Below are 18,478 nucleotides of genomic sequence, written 5' to 3' on the forward strand. Positions count from 1 at the left end.
AGCGACCAGGAGGATTTATAGGAATATAAATAATAATAAATATAACAATAAATAAATCTACATTTATGGAGACACATCGCTGACATCCTCAATGATTTACAACAAACCAGACTCCATTCAAACTGTTCATAGTAGAGGTTGACCTTTCCAATATGGCCGCCGCAAAGACACACGTCACATGACCAAACACTAATGATAATAATGGTAATAATAGTAAAGGTGTTGATTAGCTGCCGTGTGTTTCCAGGTGACAGCGTTCGGCTTTACCGGTCACAGGAATCACAAACAGCAGCTGGAGCCGCTCAGCGGCGCGTCGACCTTTAGTCTGTGGCACTAATCAGGCAGGTGACCGCTGCCGTCGGAGAGGTCACATGACCTGCTGGAGAAAAACACCTTAAGCTGCTCAGATCAGCATGTAATGGAGAATAGGTCAAACCCAGAGGGAGAACATCTGGAGACACAGAGAACGCCGCCCGACCGCCGCCGCGACACCCGACACGAGTGTGTGCGCTCGGGTGTGTGTTTCAGTGTGTGTGTGTTTTAATCAGCGGGCAGCGGCGGCGGGAGATTACAGGATTTACAGACTTAGCAGGCACAAAGACAGGAGGCAGGTAAACACACACCTGGGGGAGAAACACGGCGTCACATGACGTTTGTTTCCTTCTCTTTATTTTATTAAATTCAGCAGTACGATCGCAGTTCTTCATTTCTAACCATTTGAGTTCACCAGCTAAACACAATCACCTTTCACTGGTTAGCAGGTTAGCTGCTGCTAACTGAGGTTCTTAGCTTGTTAATTGTTACCGTTAGCTACTCCCGTTAACTGCTGCCGTTAGCTATTCCGTTAGCTACTCCCGTTAACTGGTGCCGTTAGCTATTCCGTTAGCTACTCCCGTTAACTGCTGCCGTTGGCTATTCCGTTAGCTACTCCCGTTAACTGGTGCCGTTGGCTATTCCGTTAGCTACTCCCGTTAACTGGTGCCTTTAGCTATTCCGTTAGCTACTCCCGTTAACTGGTGCCTTTAGCTATTCCGTTAGCTACTCCCGTTAACTGGTGCCTTTAGCTATTCCGTTAGCTACTCCCGTTAACTGGTGCCGTTGGCTATTCCGTTAGCTACTCCCGTTAACTGGTGCCGTTGGCTATTCCGTTAGCTACTCCCGTTAACTGGTGCCGTTGGCTATTCCGTTAGCTACTCCCGTTAACTGGTGCCGTTGGCTATTCCGTTAGCTACTCCCGTTAACTGGTGCCTTTAGCTATTCCGTTAGCTACTCCCGTTAACTGCTGCCGTCAGCTATTCCGTTAGCTACTCCCGTTAACTGGTGCCGTTAGCTATTCCGTTAGCTACTCCCGTTAACTGGTGCCGTTAGCTATTCCGTTAGTTACTCCCGTTAACTGTTGCCGTTAGCTATTCCGTTAGCTACTCCCGTTAACTGGTGCCGTTAGCTATTCCGTTAGTTACTCCCGTTAACTGTTGCCGTTAGCTATTCCGTTAGTTACTCCCGTTAACTGTTGCCGTTAGCTCCTCCCGTTAATTGCAGCCGTTAGCTGCTCCTATTAGCTGCCTCTCGCTCTGTCTTGAGCTCAGGTGTATTTGCTTAGAATCGCTGACCACACTTCTGATGTTACAAACTGTATTTTGTAGTAACGTACAAGATGGCGACAACTATATTTGAAGCACACATTTTCACAATAAAAGCCTTAGGAAATGTTCTGTACACAGGAGGACTTTTAATATGAAATGGGTACAGGAAGCAGATCAGAAAACAAGACAGTAAGATACAATGAAATGTACTTTAATTAGAAATAAAGGTCTATCAGAGGACTCACACTTTTCAGCTGAAATTATTTGGAGCAAAATAATTTAATGGGCAGCTTTATTTTGAAATCTACTCAATATAAAAGCTGTAATCAGTAAAAAAAAAAAGAAACATTAAAATAATTTAAGAAATGCTGTCGGCTGATTTGTTCCTGCCTGAATGTGAAAATACAAAAACTTAAATATTAGTGTCGGCAGGTAGAACAGGTAACAGTCCAGGTAGAACAGACAGGAAACAGGATGTCATGCTAACAGCTAAAAGCTAACAGCTAACACAAACTGTACATGAAAGGTCAGCTGGTCTCCATGGTAACCAGTATTTGTTTTTTAAGACACCTGAAACGTTTAAGGCCTTGATCAGCTGCTCACGCCCGCTGGCTGCTGATTGGATGCACACCTGGCCGGCATCCCGTGTCCTGATTGGTCGGACAGGTGGCTGCTCAGAAGGGTGAGACGTCTAGATGCATATTGAAAATAATTTCATGACGGCGTCCCTGAGAGATAAAGACAAGAGACATTAAAGCATGTCAATTAATGTATTGATTAAGTGCGATTCTTTCTTTGTGCAGCCACCAGACTCCATTGACAAATACATGAATTTTAGTTTGCAGAACTCCGGAGCTGCTGGTGTGCTGCTGCCTCGATCCGTCAGTTAGTTTGTGTTTTTTTGTGACTTTGGTGTTTTAAAGGGTTAATTTGGATCCAAATTTACATGTTAAAACACCAAAGTCACAGAAAATATACCAACAATTCTCCTAATCTGTGAGGTTAAATCACTGCTTTTCTCAATTGAGTCTGGTGTGTTTAAAGAGATCAATACATTGACATAGACATGATGGAATAATTCATATTTCTATTAAAGTTAACTGAACTTTAATGCAAATAAACTTTAATCATTCATATGACGTTCCACAAATAGACAGAAGTGTGTGTGTGTGTGTGTTACCTGGCGAAGGGAATGTATGAAAGGCCGTACCTGTGACAGACAACAGCAGTAATCAGACAGGTGTATGTGTGTGTGAGAACACAGTTTGGTCTTCCAAACGCCAAAGGCCCATTGGTTACGGTGAGAATTAGGTAAAGGTGAGGGGCTCAGGACTGGAGCAGAGAACTGTGTCCTCACAGGTAGACAAAGACATGAATGTGTGTGTGTTATACCAGGTGAACGCCAGAAACTGGAGGACGCAGAACAGCAGAGCGAGGCCGTTATTCCTCCACTGCAGGCGACATTTAGAGACAGTTAGAACCCAATGGGACTAAACGACGTCTGGAAAGTGAATTGAGTCTGTGTGGCTCTCACCCAGAAGGCAGCACAAAGCGTCAGCACCAGACACACCTGCAGAGAGACGCACCACACCTGGTTACCCCCCACCTGAGCACGGGACACCACGAGGACATGAGGCGGCGCGCGGTCGTTCTCACCAGCATGATGGCGGTGGCGAGCGCCCTCTCCTTGGCGCACATGGTCTTCAGCTGCCTCCACGGGCCGATCAGGAACATGGTGCTGAGGTCACAGACAACATGGAGGTCAACACGGACGTCTGGGGTCATGTGACTCTGCACCACCAGAGGGGGGCGTGTCCCAGGTAAACACACTAGGCTGAACACAGGTGGGTTCTGATTGGTTCTGGTTGGTTCTGGTTGGTTCTGATAGGTTCTGGTTGGGTCTGGTTTGGTTCTGATGGGTTCTGGTTGGTTCTGGTTGGTTCTGATGGGTTCAGATAGGTTCTGATGGGTTCTGGTTGGTTCTGATGGGTTCTGATGGGTTCTGATTGGTTCTGATAGGTTCTGATTGGTTCTGGTTGGATCTGATGGGTTCTGATTGGTTCTGGTTGGTTCTGATGGGTTCTGATTGGTTCTGGTGGGTTCTGGGTTACCTGGCCAGAGCGCAGAGGTTTCCTATGCTGTAGAGGACAGCAAACACAGGAAGACCAATACCTGGGATCCACAGCATACAGGTACCCTGAGGCAGAGAGACAGACCGTTACCATGGATACAGACTGAAATAAAAGGCAGTTACCATGGATACAGATGAGAATAAAGGCTGTTACCATGGATACAGACGGGAATACAGGCTGTTACCATGGATACAGACTGAAATAAAGGCTGTTACCATGGATACATACAGGAGTAAAGGCTGTTACCATGGATACAGATGAGAATAATGACTGATGCCATGGAAAACAGCAAGACTCGACAGGCCCACAGCAAAGGAGACAAGCTGTTGCCATGGATACAGATAGAAAAAAACAGGACAAGCTGTTACTACAAAGACAGGCAGCAAAGACAGACAGTAGATGGGCTGTTACCATGGATACATACAGGAAAATCAGACAGGCTGTTACCATGGATACATACAGGAAAATCAGACAGGCTGTTACCATAGGAACAAACAGAAAGATAGAGAGGCTGTTACCATGGATACATGCAAGAAAACAAGACAGGATAGGTCGCTACCATCGAAACAAAGAGAAAACAATACAGATGGACAGGCTGTTGCCACGGAAACAGAAGGAACACGCTGACTGGCCGTTGCCGTGGTAGCAGCAGCAGCGTCATGGCGACCAACCAGGATGGAGCAGAAAACGCCCAGAATGAAGCAGATGAGGAAGCCCTTCATCCTCGTCCCCCAGGCCAGCGTCGACGCCTGATTGGCTCTCTGCAGAGACAGCGTCATCATCGTCACCATCAAACAAAGCTTTGACATCAATAGATAAACTGATTGATTATCAAGAAATCAGATTCAGAATCAGAACTCCTTTAATAATCCCAAGGGGGAAATTGCTTTTTGTTACACACAGCTCCAGAAGAATAAGAATAAACTTCAAACACAAAGTAAAAATATAAATATATAAAGTATGTATAAAAAATGATGTATAATAATAATAATAATAATAAAACGAGCGATTTAAGAGTTTGTTAAATGTGAAACTGATCTGATCAGAACAAAGTTCAGGAGGAAAATGTTCTCTGATGAAGCCTGAAGCTCATAAAGGGTTAAACACCCAAACCTTCAGGTGACTTCAGGTGACTTCAGGTAACACTGACAGTTTAACCACAGCTCCACCTCAACCAAACTCCAGTCAGAAAATCCTGATTTTAACGTGAATGATGATCTACATGGTATCAGGACTTGTACTGCAGTAACAGAGTACTTGTACTGTGTGGTATTAGTACTTTACTGAAGTACCAGAGTAGACAGCAGCTAACAGGCTAACATGCTAATGTGCTAACAGGCTATCATGCTAACACCAACAGAGACGCTCGCCACCGCCCGTTAACGTGACGTCACCTCCATTATTCCGGTGCCGTCCGTGCTCCCGTCGTCCTGGCCGCCCAGCACCCTCTTCAGCTTGTCCATGGCTCCTCTCTCTGCTGCCTGCGGCTCCGCCAGCTTCCAGGTGTTCGGGGTCAGGTGCAGCAGGTAGCTGCTGCTACCGGGGGGACGCAACAGGTGCGGCGCTTCCGCCTGCAGTACCGCCTCCGGCCACAATGAGAGCGGATGCGGGGCGGAGGGGGCGCTGTTTCCCCACTTTACCTCCACGAACAGAAAACCGGTCACGTTTTTATTAAGAGTCCAGAAGAGTCACTGAGCTGATTATTAAACAGTTATTTCATTGTGACTCCTTTAATCACCCTTTAATCACTCTTTACTCACCCTTTACTCACTCTTAAGTCACTCTTTACTCACCCTTTATTCACTCTTAACTCACTCTTTAGTCACTCTTTAGTCACTCTTTACTCACTCTTAAGTCACTCTTTAATCACCCTTTACTCACTCTTTAGTCACCCTTTACTCACCCTTTAATCGCTCTTTACTCACCCTTTACTCACCCTTTACTCACTCTTTAATCGCTCTTTACTCACCCTTTAATTGCTCTTTACTCACCCTTTAATCACTCTTTAATCACTCTTTAGTCACCCTCTCTTCACTCTTTAGTCACCCTTTGATCACTCTTTACTCAATCTTTAATCACTCTTTGCTCACTCTTTACTCACTCTTTAATCACCCTTTACTCACTCTTTAATCGCTCTTTACTCACCCTTTACTCACTCTTTACTCACCCTTTAATCACTCTTTAGTTACTCTTTACTCACTCTTTAGTTACTCTTTAGTCACCCTTTGATCACTCTTTACTCACTCTTTAATCACTCTTTGCTCACTCTTTACTCACTCTTTAATCGCTCTTTACTCACTCTTTAATCGCTCTTTACTCACCCTTTACTCACTCTTTACTCACCCTTTAATCACTCTTTACTCACTCTTTAATCACTCTTTGCTCACTCTTTACTCACTCTTTAATCACCCTTTACTCACTCTTTAATCGCTCTTTACTCACCCTTTACTCACTCTTTACTCACCCTTTAGTCACTCTTTAGTTACTCTTTAGTCACTCTTTGATCACTCTTTAGTCACTCTACTCAGTCTTTAGTCACTCTTTACTCACTCTTTAGTTACTCTTTAGTCACCCTTTAGTCACTCTTTAGTCACTCTTTAGTCACCCTTTAGCCACTCTTTAGCCACTCTTTAGTCACTCTTTAATCACTCTTTAGTCACCCTTTACTCACTCTTTAGTCACTCTTTACTCACCCTTTAGTCACTCTTTAGTCACTCTTTAGTCACCCTTTACTCACTCTTTAGTCACTCTTTACTCACCCTTTACTCACTCTTTAGTCACTCTTTAGTCACCCTTTACTCACTCTTTAGTCACTCTTTACTCACCCTTTATTCACTCTTAACTCACTCTTTAGTCACTCTTTACTCACTCTTTACTCACTCTTTACTCACTCTTTAGTCACTCTTTACTCACTCTTTAGTCACTCTTTAGTTACTCTCTACTCACTCTTTAGTCACTCTTTAGTCACCCTTTACTCACTCTTTAGTCACTCTTTACTCACCCTTTAGTCACTCTTTAGTCACCCTTTACTGACTTTTTAGTCACTCTTTACTCACCCTTTACTCACTCTTTAGTCACTCTTTACTCACTCTTTAGTCACTCTTTAATCACTCTTTACTCACACACACTGTTTTAGTCACACACTCTTTATTCTTCAGTTAAAATGAATCTACACGCTAACAGACGGCCGCTCTCCTCTCCCACAGCCATGATGTCACCATCCGTTCCTGATGTCATAGATGGCGTAAACAACCGACCCATGTGATCTGTGATGTTGGGTGCTCATCGTGCTGCGTAGTGACATCACTGTGCTAAAAGTCACATGTCCGATGTGGATCACTGACGACCTGGGGGTCAGGGGGTGTGAGGGAGGCAGCGTCCCGTCCTGGGGGGTTTAGGGGACTTTGACCCTGGTGGAGGTCCAGTACACCGGCTCAGGCATCGACACCTGGACTTGACAGGTGGGACAGCTCTGCTTCCTCCACAGCCACTCCTCGATGCACTGCACACACAGCAGGACGCAGTCAGCTCAGCTACACCATCAACGTCACTGTAGTTACAATATCTCTACGGCTTCATGCCACCAGACTCCATTCAGAAAAACAGCCATTTTACCTCACAGAGAGCTCAGGAGTTGTTGGACTCTTGCTGCCAAAATCAGTGAACTAACACATTAGTTTGGATCCAAACCAACTCTTTAAAACACCAAAGTCACACAAGGACAAAAGCCAACTAACTGATGGAGGCAGCAGCAGAGCAGCAGCTCCTGTGTTCTGGGAGCTAAAATCACTGTTTTTGTGAATGGAGTCTGGTGTGTGTGCAGAGAGCATAGCAGGACAGCACAGTCTGACAGTGATGGAAAGCAGTGAAGATAGTGTGTGTATGTGTGTGTGTGTGTGTGTCACCTCTTTGTGTAAGGTGTGTGTGTGTGTGTGTGTGTGTGTGTGTGTGTGTGTGTGTGTGTGTGTGTGTGTGTCACCTCCTTGTGGAAGGTGTGTGTGTGTGTGTGTCTGTCTGTCTGTGTCACCTCCTTGTGGAAGGTGTGTGTGTGTGTGTGTCACCTCTTTGTGGAAGGTGTGTGTGCAGTGCAGCTCTCTGGTCCCTCCGCTCCCTCGGTTCAGGTCGTGGTGACAGATCAGACACATGCTGTCAGCGTCGCTCTGCAACAGAAACACACTTCAGACTAAAAACACGACATCATCTCCTTCTCCGACGTCACGTCGACGCCATCTTTGCACCCACCAGCGACATGACGTTACGCCTCCTGAACGCCGCCCGCCTCTCGGGCGCTGTGACCTCGGGGATGGTGGTGATGAGGGAGGGCCTCCGCTCGGAGACGGCGGGAGCAGCGGCATCCAGCTGCGATTGCAGGAGGCGGCGGGCGGAGGAGCAACGGAGGAGAACCTTCGCCGTCACCGGAGCCTGAGTGGACGAGTGGAGGCGAGACAGCTGCATGGCAGACAGGGTGGCCTGGATGGAGAGACAGGTTGTTGATTAAAGGAGGTTTTAATGGGTCCTCTGTGTCCACATCCTGGTGTGTGAGTGACTGGTAGGTAGTAAAAGTGTTGGAACTGGTCCAGTAGATCACCTCAGCCAGCAGACACCAAACGGGCTGCAATGGCTGCAACGTGATCCTTTGGGACAACTGCACCTGATCACAGTAGGTCCACTAAAAGAGCTTGTTTGATCCACTGACAGGCTCAGAGTGTTATTCTAAGTGTGTGACAGCATCATGGAAAGGATCCCTACAGAGAGAGACCTGGAAGATCCTTTTGGTTTAACCACAAACAGCACACACACCAGACTACATTCACTAAAACAGGGATTTTAGAGAACAGGACACAGGAGCTGCTGCTCTGCTGCTGCCTCCATCAGTCAGTGTGTTTGTGTTATTATGTCTTACACAGATATTGTGTCAGATATGAATGAACCCTTTCAAACAACAAAGTCACACAATAACTAACACAAACTAACCAATCAAGGCAGCAGTAGAATAGCTATTCTCCTTCTAAAATCCCTGTTTTAGTGAATGTAGTCTGGTGTGTGTGCTGTTTGTGGTTAAACCAAAAGGATCTTCCAGGTCTCTCTCTGTAGGGATCCTTTCCATGATGCTGGCATAATGTTCTAGACACCAAAATATGTAAAACTAGTTGCCATTATCCTGAATTAGTTCGGACCCCAAACACAGAATAATGACTGACTAAACACAGAACAGCTCACATAAAAAAGTTGCGCCAACGTTGACAAAAATAACTCGGAGTTTAAAAGCCTCATTAGTCTTTAACACCAAACTGGGCCGGAGTGCTCTGAGCCAGCGGAGAGCAGCAGGACGCTGGGGGCTAAAAATGGATCCTGAGAGCTGATCAGGACCCCTGAAGACTCTAAAGAGACTAGAGAGGTTCCTGTGGTCGACTCATCGTTACCTCCTACGCAGAACTTTAGCTGATCTGAAGCTTTTGTTCACTTTTTGACACTCAGAGTCTGCAGGTCGGAAACTGGTCAGACATTAGCGGTGGGAGACCTTCCAATGGTTACGACTTCATTCAGATAAACACGTTGACCAATACGGAAGTAAAATTTTACTTCACGATTTCGATGCCTCACCAGTTTTGTTGCCTAAACCTAACCACGCTGCCTTAAATGTTTCTCAGTAGGTTTTGTTTTGAACGTGTCAGGTGAGCTTTAGTTCAAACCCTGATGTTGGATATTTACTGACTGATTTCACGTCAAAATCTAAGTCGTAATTATTCCTACGACCTTTTTTGGAGGCTTTCACATGTTTCAGAAGAACAAATACCGACACGTCGTCCAAGATCATCAAACACAACTTAGATGGATAAAGAGTGATGTCATCAGTAAAGTGCTTTAGCTCTGTGGGTTTGTCTCACCGGACACGGCAGCGATGCCCGACGGTCGACCCTCATCCGAACCGGTGACTCTACGGAGCCTCTGCTTTCAGGCCTCCGCCCCTCCGGCTTCTTTTCCACCTCCACTTGTTCTCCATCTTTCTCCTGCTTCTGGCCCCCTCTGTAGCGCTGCATCCAGGCGTTGAAGATCTTAGCATTTTCATCCTCGACGTCGTCCTCCTCCGCCTCCACCCCGCTCTCCCCATCGTCCTCTTCCTCCTCCGTTCTCTGAGGACTCAGGTCTTCTGTGTCCGAAACCACTTCACCTTCTTCTTTGTCTGGATCCATCGCGATAATATGTCTGTTATCGTTTGTGAAGCTAAGAGCTAAAGCTTGTTATTCTCGTTAGCCTCGTTAGCGTACAACCAGGCTATGTTTTAGCCTCGTTAGCCTTGTTAGCGTACAACCAGGCTATGTTTTAGTCTCGTTAGCCTTGTTAGCATACAACCAGACTATGTTTTAGTCTCGTTAGCCTTGTTAGCATACAACCAGGCTATGTTTTAGTCTCGTTAGCCTTGTTAGCATACAACCAGGCTATGTTTTAGTCTCGTTAGCGTTGTTAGCATACAACCAGACTATGTTTTAGTCTTGTTAGCCTTGTTAGCATACAACCAGGCTATGTTTTAAACAGGATAAATTATATCTTGGTTTCAAGTAAGATACAACTGGATAAATTAAGCCAGGCTCCCTGGTAAAACTGGCAAAATTACAATCGCCACATAACATAACCAGGCTAAGTTTCATTTAGGCTAAATCACAGCGAGGCTAATTTATAACCAAACTAAATATCAACCAAGCTAGTTTAAATCCAGGTTGACTTATAATCAGGATAAATAACAGCTAAGCTAAATTACAGCTAAGTCAAATAAAACTTAAATAAAGCTAATTTAGTGGCATATATCAGCTAGCCTAAGTTATAGCCTCCTATATAATGATCAGGCTACGTTGCAACCTGGCTAACTTACAACAAAATAAATGACAGACAGGTTAATTTACAGCTACGTTAAATAACAGCTACGTTAAATTACAGTGTTAATTCAATTTAGCCTCTTAAACTTTAAGCTAAGTTAGGCCGAGCCTTGGTTACAGCCAAGCTAAATTACATAAACTACAGCCAGGCTATGCTAAAGTTAGGCTAAATTATACCCCACTAGATTACAACGACACTGAAGTACAGACGTTAGGTTTGATCCAGGTTCATTCAGATGCTAAATGACATGGACGCTAAAGAAAAAGCAGCTAGTTTAAGAAGGTTTGAGGCTGGACGGAGGAACAGACGGCTGTTTTATCCACGCTGAGTCACAAGCTAAAGTAAATTAGCTAAATGAGTGAACATCAGGCTAAATAGCATGAGCGCTTAAGCTAGCAGCGGTTCGGTTAGCGGCTAACAGCTGGACGGTTAGCGGAGAGACGACGGGTGAAGGGGTGAAGAAGCGATGGATGGACGGATTATTTGAGCGACAGTCCCACAAATCCAGTCCTGACCGTCGACCCCCCCCCAGATCCATACAGCTACCAACACAGAGCCTGACCCCCAAAATGGCCGCCAGTTCGTCCACGGGTCCCCCTCGTCGTCTTTCCTCCTTTTTGCTGAGTTTTTCCTCTTGTTTCCTTCTCGGTGTTTCTCTGTGTGCCGCAGTCAGCCGGACTGGTAATCGGTTTACTGAGCGCAGGAGGAGGGGGGGGGATTACACCTGTCTTAATGTATCTGTGTCAGACCAGGTGAGAGGTGGGAGGGGGGAGAGTCACCTTCGCCTGGTTGTCCAGGTAACCCCTGGGTCAGTCGCTTGTTATTTACAGTCACAGTCATTTATTGTTCTTTATTTGGTGTCAGCTGACGACCGTTCAATTAATCACCAACTATTGTGACGATCGATTGATCAGTTTGAGTCAGAACTCTCCGATTCCATCTTCACAAGTGTTTCCTGCTTTCTCTCCTCCTCTGTGACATTGTTTGGATCAATCAGCTGATGGATTAATAGAGAAAATAACCAACAGGTTATAAAGGACACTACTTCTCTCCACTTATTTAGATTTTTATCTAATTACTAAACTTCAGGGTGAATACAGCTGATCTGATCTGATCTTAATGACTAATGGGGATGATCAGTGACTGCAGCCCTCTTCTTCTGTCCTCACTTACATAGCATCACATTTTGGTCATTTCTGCTTTTATTTCAAGAATCATTTCATTGTTTAAGTCATTTTACATGATAAAAAAGTCAAAACTCCCCTGAGTGGCTCAGTCAATATGAGGATTTGTTACTTTTCTTTGTCTTATGTGAGAAAATGATTTCTGATCATGAAGTTTTTCACTGAATGAGAAAATAAGAACCACAGTAATCAATAATAGAGTTTCTTTGTAATGAATACAGAAGGTAAATGTTTTAAAGCGTTCATTAATGACCATGTTTTTCGTTGCTAATGTGATCAGTTTAAACTCAGCTGTTATCATCTTATTATCTCAGAATATATCAGCGCTAGTGTAACGTTATGTAACCTCCTAATGCCAAAGGGTTTGTAGCTTTATTAATAAAGATGATGAATTCATCCTGTAAGCTTTGTTAATATGCTGGGAAGCCAATTAAAGTTTGCTGTAGCAGCTGATAATGAGGATAACTAAGAATAAGTGACCTCTAAGCCCATTACACGCTCTACAGGCTGAAATAACCCTAACCGGAAGTGTTCTGTGTTCCGCTTTTGTGACTTCCGGTGTGAGGGCGGAGCCGCCACTAGCAGGACTGTAAACATTGGTTAGCTGTTAGCCGTTAGCCGTTAGCTGTTAGCCGACACAGATAGCTTTGAGCCCGGTGTTGCAAAGTGAGCCGGAGGTGTGTGAGTGCAGCAGCAGGATGGGTAAGAGCTCACACCGTCTGCTCGTTAATTCACTGCGTTTTGATCCGGAGGTTCGGCTCATTTGTCGGGATAACTACATAGCAAACGTTAGCAACCTGTGTAGTTCGTTGGATTGGATGTGTAAACAGGCATATAGTCAAAATAAACTGTGTTAACAGCTAATATAAGACGAGTGTAGCTGCAGTTTAATTCGGCTAAGGTGCATCATGCTAAGAGCGATTATTTCAGTGAAGAAAAGCACTTAAACGCGGTTCATAGCTTCAGGTCTAATTACTGAGGTATTCCGTTTGTGCGGCTCTCCTGTGAGTTTTTCTATTAAAAACTCTGGACTCTTGTTTATATGCATTCATCCATCAAGACCCAGTCCTCAAAACGATATTTAATGGATGTGATGCAATGTTATTGGGGCTACGGTTAAATGAGGCGTTATTAACGATCGCAGCCACACGGGGCTGTAGAAATGTACAAATATACGAAATAACGATTTTTATTCTGTGTTGGCCATTATGCCGAATTAAAGAGCAGGTTGTACTTAGTAAGAAAACATCTTAAATACGCTTCTTCGAAGTGTGGCTACGTGTGATCACACACAACGAATTCTTAAATTCTGAGACTTTTGTATGGAGTTCGGCAGGGAGTGGATCCCAGCCAAACTCCATGCTGAAATGTCCAAACTCTGACTTCTGTGTCCAGATCAGAAGAAGTAACAGTTTTATTTATTAACAATGTGATTGTAGTGACTAACCATCTTATTCGGGCTGATAGTGATGGTCTAATGAACTAGCAGTAAGTTATATTGAGATTAATAATGTCTGCCCTCCATTAAGGTGTGGTGGCACTGAGCCTGTTTCACATGTAGCTACACCTCTGTGTTAGCTCCACGTGTCCACTGGGAAATATTATTCTTCTCCAGGTTTTCCTGCCATCACAGCACACAGTAGACATTTTGACTGGTCACTAATAACTTTGTCATGCGTCCCAGTGAGACTGAAGCAGCTAAATGGAATTCAGCCATTGTTAATGTTCTCATTGACACCTGTTCTTCGTCTGCCCCCCCCCCCAGCCTCGCCTCTCCCCCTCTCCTCCCTGCGCCTCCTCGTGCCTCCTCTCCGCCTGCTGACGGCGGCGATGTGGCAGGTCGCACACCAGCAAAGCGTGAAGCATTATGGGATGCTGGAGGACTTTGTTTCCCTGGTAACCGAGGCCGTCCCGCAGCTGCTGACCGACAGGCAGAGGAGTCTGCTGCTGCTGGCACTGAGGGCCAAAGTGAGTGTTTGACTTTGTTTATGGTCTGTGTTTCTAACCCTCTGTGTCCACATCCTGGTGTCTGAGTGACTGGTAGGTCGTAAAAGTGTTGGAACTGGTCCAGTAGATCACCTCCAGATAGGCTGCACTGACCAGACTCTATTCACAAAAACAGTCGTTTAAAGTAGATCCACTAAAAGAGCTTGTTTGATCCACTGACAGGCTCAGAGTGTTATTCTAAGTGTGTGACAGCATCATGGAAAGGATCCCTACAGAGAGAGACCTGGAAGATCCTTTTGGTTTAACCACAAACAGCACACACACCAGACTACATTCACTAAAACAGGGATTTTAGAGAACAGGACACAGGAGCTGCTGCTCTGCTGCTGCCTCCATCAGTCAGTTAGTTTGTGTTATCGTGTGGCTTTGGTGTTTTTAAAGGGTTTGTTCAGATCCAACACAACATCTGTTAAACACACAATAATATAACCAAACTAAATAATCCAGGCAGCAGCAGACCAGCAGCTTCTGTGTTCCTTTCAGGTAAAATCACTGTTTTTGTGAATGGAGTCTGGTGTGTTTGTTTCTCTGCCACCTCCTCTCCTTCTGCTGTCTTTGAGCATGTTTAGCATCTTTGCTCCTCTCTCGCTTCAGGTGACCCTGAGTGACCCACACGTCGTCCACACCCACCTGGACAAAACCCTCTCTGTCTCAGAGGTGGGGGACGACCTGGACGGACGGCGTTCTGCTCTGCTGACTCTCGCCGACAAAGTGACCCAGAGTCCGACGGACAGACGGCGCCTCCTGCAGGTCAGAGCAACACCACGTGACCCGGCGTGGCGGTGGGCGGTGTCGCTCCTCTGACACACTGTGGCTTCTCTGTTCCTTTCAGGAGGTGTTCGACCACAGTTTTGACTCCGCCCTCCAGGCGCTCATGTCCGACTTCCTGTCCAGGATCGAGCAGCTGTTCCCTGTGCCCGACTTCAAACAGGTTCTCAGTAAAACGCTTCCCCACATGCACAGACAGTTGCAGACACAGGGTCTGATAGATTAGCACGTTAGCATGCTAACATTAGCTAACTAGCAGTAAACACGAATGCTGCCTTCAGAAGGAACCGGTGAGCTCGTGGTTACGACACGTGGAGCTTCAGCAGTAGGAGCGCATGAAGTGTGAGGCTCAACATTTTCCTTGGACATAAGATTATGAAGAAAAACTTAAAAACAGGCAGATTCACAAGGAGGTTCTGCAGCTATCATGACCGTCTCTTTTTCTTCGATATTTAACCTGATTTGTGGTTGTTTATTCACGGTGGACTCAGACCTCTGGAAGTCTGAGTCACACTGAATCTAAAAATATTTGTTTCATGTCTGTGAGTTTAGATTTTGCTGAGTTATGACTCATGAGGAGGAGGGTGATTTCTTTAAACCAGACTCCAGTCAGAATTGGACTGATTTTAGCTTGACGAACAGTTATTACAGCAGTTGTGTCTGTCAGGCTGCGTCCTGGCTCTGCGCTGCCCCCGCTGGTCTGGAGGAGTGTCTGCAGGAGGCGGACAGGGAGCGCCTGGGGGAGCTGCTGACCAATCAGAGCTGTCGGCTGGGACAGGCAACCACCACAGGTGAGTTAGAAGCTCTGTTTTACTGTTTGATCCAGTGAACGCTGTCGATGATCCACTGATCTAAATGTGTTTTCCTCAGTGGATCACGACACGGAGAAGATCCTCCTCTCTGCCTGGTCCCACCCCCTCGTCACCCAGATGACCAATCCCGAGCCCCCTTCCCCGGAGGGCCAATCGGATCCGGTCCCAGGCGAGGTGGGCCCCCTCCAGCTGGACGTGGAGCTGGTGAAGGTGGAGGTGGTGGTGATGACGGAGGACGAGCAGGTGGAGCAGGTGGAGGAGACTGTGATTGGTCACAGCGTGATGCCGGCGGACCACGAGGCGTCCAGTGAGAGCTCGGCGGGGGGGGGCAGTGACGAAAGTGCCGTCACACCTGTGAGTGCAGAGGTGGACAGGTTAAAGGACTCACCTGGTAACTATGGAGACGAGGACGAGGACACAGGTGAGACACACACACACTCTCACACACACACACACACATACACACACTAAGGTCTCTAACTCCCGCCTTTCTTCACAGCCGACCAATCAGGTCAGTCCTGCTCTGAGGTCACAGCTAATGCTCTGTACAGCATTTCCCATAATTCTCAGCGGGTGGCTCACAAGTGTCCTCAGTGTGGCAAATGCTTCATCTACCGCTCTCAGGTGAGTGTCCGTCTGCTTCAGGTGTGTTGATCAAAGTGCTGGTGTTCTTTCACAGTGTCTGTCCCCCCCCCCCCCCCCGCAGGTGATCCGTCACCTTCGTACCAATAAGTCCTGCGGGGCAGCTTTAACGGCGCCCGGAGCGGTGAACCCGCAGAGTCCGCCCGGTGGTGACGAGGGGGAGCCCCGCCCCCTGGAGCCCCGCCCCCCGGAGCCCCGCCCCCCCAGGACGCTCTCCTGTTTCCAGTGCAACGCCATCTTCAAAACCAAAGGCGAGCTGCTGTCGCACCAGCGCAGCCACCGCGCCCGCCCCGTGTACCAGTGCGCCCAGTGCGACAAGGAGTTCCACCACCTGTCCAGCCTGACCAATCACAAGCAGACCCACCTGGACAGGGGGGGCTTCACCTGCAGCCGCTGCGACAAGGCGTTCGAGTCGGCCAAAGAGAGAGACGCCCACCGGCTGCAGCACCGGCTGCCCGACCTCACCTGCACCGTGTGCGAGCAGGCGTTCAGCTCGCAGACGCAGCTGCTGCGCCACCTGCAGACGCACTCGGTGGAGGGGGCCGAGCCGAGCTACAGCTGCCGCTTCTGTGACCAGAGCTTCTCAGGTAAGCCGCTCGGGTGCTCCTCGGGGGGGGGGGGTTGTGCCGCGCCTCCTCCTCGTGCCGCGTCACAGCTGTGGTGTTTGTCCCGCCCCCCCAGGTGTGACCCAGCTCCGCATCCACCAGCGCTCGCACACCTTCCGCTCGTACCAGTGCGACCAGTGCAGCAAGACGTACGGCTCCCTCACCGGCCTGCACTCCCACCGGGCGAGCCACGGCGCCGAGAGCCGCTTCCTGTGTCCGCAGTGCGGCAAGCGCTTCAAGACCCGCGACGGGCTGGAGGGCCACCTGAGGACGCACACGGGGGAGCGGCCCTACCGCTGCCCCTACTGCCCCAAAGACTTCACCGCGCTCGCCGGCCTCAACGTGCACGTGCGGCGGCACACGGGGGAGCGGCCGTACGTGTGCACGGTGTGCGGTAAGGGCTGGCCGTCCGGAGGAGACCTGCAGAAACACATGAGGACGCACACGGGCGAGCGGCCGTACGTCTGCCAGGACTGTGGGAAGGCCTTCTCCATTTCCTGTCACCTGACCGAACACCGCAGGATTCACACCGGTAGGAGCCACCGCGGCGGGGTGGGGGGGCATCGGGGGGCAGGTTTGGGTGCAGGTACAGGTGAGACGGTGAGGTTAGCTTCCTGAGCCAAAACAGGCCTTTGGAGTCTAGTTGGTGTCTCTTAAAACACACCAGACTCCATTGACAAAAACAGTGATTTTAGCTCACAGGACACAGGAGCTGCTGGTCTGCTGCTGCCTCCATCAGTCAGTGTGTTTGTGTTACTGTGTGACTGGGGTGGTTTAAGAGTTAAATCAGATCCAACACAACATCTGTATAACACTCAGTAACACAGACACACTGACTGATGGAGGCAGCAGCAGACCAGCAGCTCCTGTGTCTTGTGAGCTAAAATCACTGTTTTTGTCAATGGAGTCTGGTGTGTTTTACTCTCTTTTCTCTTTATTCATGCTGTGTCTTTTATAAACCGGACTTCTCTGTCTGTCTGTAGGAGAGAAGCCCTTCTCATGTCCAGAATGTGGTAAATGTTTAAGGAGGAAGTTCGACCTGAAGAAGCACATGTTGTCCCACAGCAGCGTCCGTCCGTACGCCTGCACTTACTGTCCCAAGAGCTACACCAGGAAGACTCACCTGAACAGACACCTGCTGACGCACCGGGTCACTGACAGGACTGCTCACAGTGAGGTGGTGGTGGAGCTGACCGACGCCTGAGAGCCTGAGGACGGGAACTGTCTGCATGTTTTAAGAGCCACAAACGTCCCTCACTTTTTACTTCCTGCAGAGAGACGACCAGTCACCTTCTTTGTTACGTTACTGTTATGACTCTTAAAGGGTCACTCCCCTGTTTCTACCCATGATCCTCTGTGTCCACATCCTGGTGTCTGAGTGACTGGTAGGTAGTAAAAGTGTTGGAACTGGTCCAGTAGATCACCTCAGCCAGCAGCCACCAAACGGGCTGCAATGGCTGCAACGTGATCCTTTGGGACAACTGCACCTGATCACAGTAGGTCCACTAAAAGAGCTTGTTTGATCCACTGACAGGCTCAGAGTGTTATTCTAAGTGTGTGACAGCATCATGGAAAGGATCCCTACAGAGAGAGACCTGGAAGATCCTTTTGGTTTAACCACAAACAGCACACACACCAGACTACATTCACTAAAACAGGGATTTTAGAGAACAGGACACAGGAGCTGCTGCTCTGCTGCTGCCTCCATCAGTCAGTGTGTTTGTGTTGTTTAGTGACTTTGGTGTTTTAAAGGGTTAATTTGCATCCAAACTAATGTGTTAAAACGAACAAAGTCACAGAAAGCAGACCAGCAGCTCCTGTGCTCTGTGTGGTAAAATCATTGTTTATATGAATGGAGTCTGGTGTGTT

At 47.5% G+C, this 18,478-nt stretch overlaps 3 protein-coding genes across 3 annotated transcripts; 1 reads left to right on the forward strand and 2 right to left on the reverse strand.

Annotated features, from left to right (window-relative positions):
• Positions 1-1,826: 1,826 nt before the first annotated feature.
• LOC139223757 (vesicle transport protein SFT2B-like) lies at positions 1,827-5,245 on the reverse strand. The gene is made up of 8 exons (XM_070855747.1): positions 5,110-5,245; positions 4,387-4,476; positions 3,695-3,780; positions 3,240-3,321; positions 3,118-3,153; positions 2,976-3,034; positions 2,764-2,793; positions 1,827-2,311 (listed from the first exon to the last, which is right to left on the reverse strand). The coding sequence occupies exons 1-8, from the start codon at positions 5,176-5,178 to the stop codon at positions 2,275-2,277; spliced, it is 489 nt and encodes a 162-aa protein (XP_070711848.1). The 5' UTR covers positions 5,179-5,245; the 3' UTR covers positions 1,827-2,274.
• A 1,859-nt stretch (positions 5,246-7,104) lies between these two features.
• Positions 7,105-9,985, reverse strand: LOC139223703 (uncharacterized). The gene is made up of 4 exons (XM_070855681.1): positions 9,604-9,985; positions 7,958-8,185; positions 7,777-7,875; positions 7,105-7,217 (listed from the first exon to the last, which is right to left on the reverse strand). Exons 1-4 carry the CDS (start codon positions 9,907-9,909, stop codon positions 7,110-7,112), a joined length of 741 nt encoding a protein of 246 aa, XP_070711782.1. The 5' UTR covers positions 9,910-9,985; the 3' UTR covers positions 7,105-7,109.
• Positions 9,986-12,356: 2,371 nt separating this feature from the next.
• LOC139223697 (zinc finger protein 271-like) lies at positions 12,357-18,081 on the forward strand. The gene is made up of 10 exons (XM_070855671.1): positions 12,357-12,477; positions 13,541-13,743; positions 14,377-14,532; positions 14,615-14,713; positions 15,218-15,341; positions 15,421-15,783; positions 15,862-15,986; positions 16,069-16,591; positions 16,686-17,141; positions 17,593-18,081. Exons 1-10 carry the CDS (start codon positions 12,474-12,476, stop codon positions 17,811-17,813), a joined length of 2,274 nt encoding a protein of 757 aa, XP_070711772.1. The 5' UTR covers positions 12,357-12,473; the 3' UTR covers positions 17,814-18,081.
• Positions 18,082-18,478: the final 397 nt, after the last annotated feature.

This window comes from Pempheris klunzingeri, chromosome 24 (genome assembly GCF_042242105.1).
Source record: "Pempheris klunzingeri isolate RE-2024b chromosome 24, fPemKlu1.hap1, whole genome shotgun sequence".
NCBI classification, from domain to species: Eukaryota; Metazoa; Chordata; class Actinopteri; order Acropomatiformes; family Pempheridae; genus Pempheris; species Pempheris klunzingeri.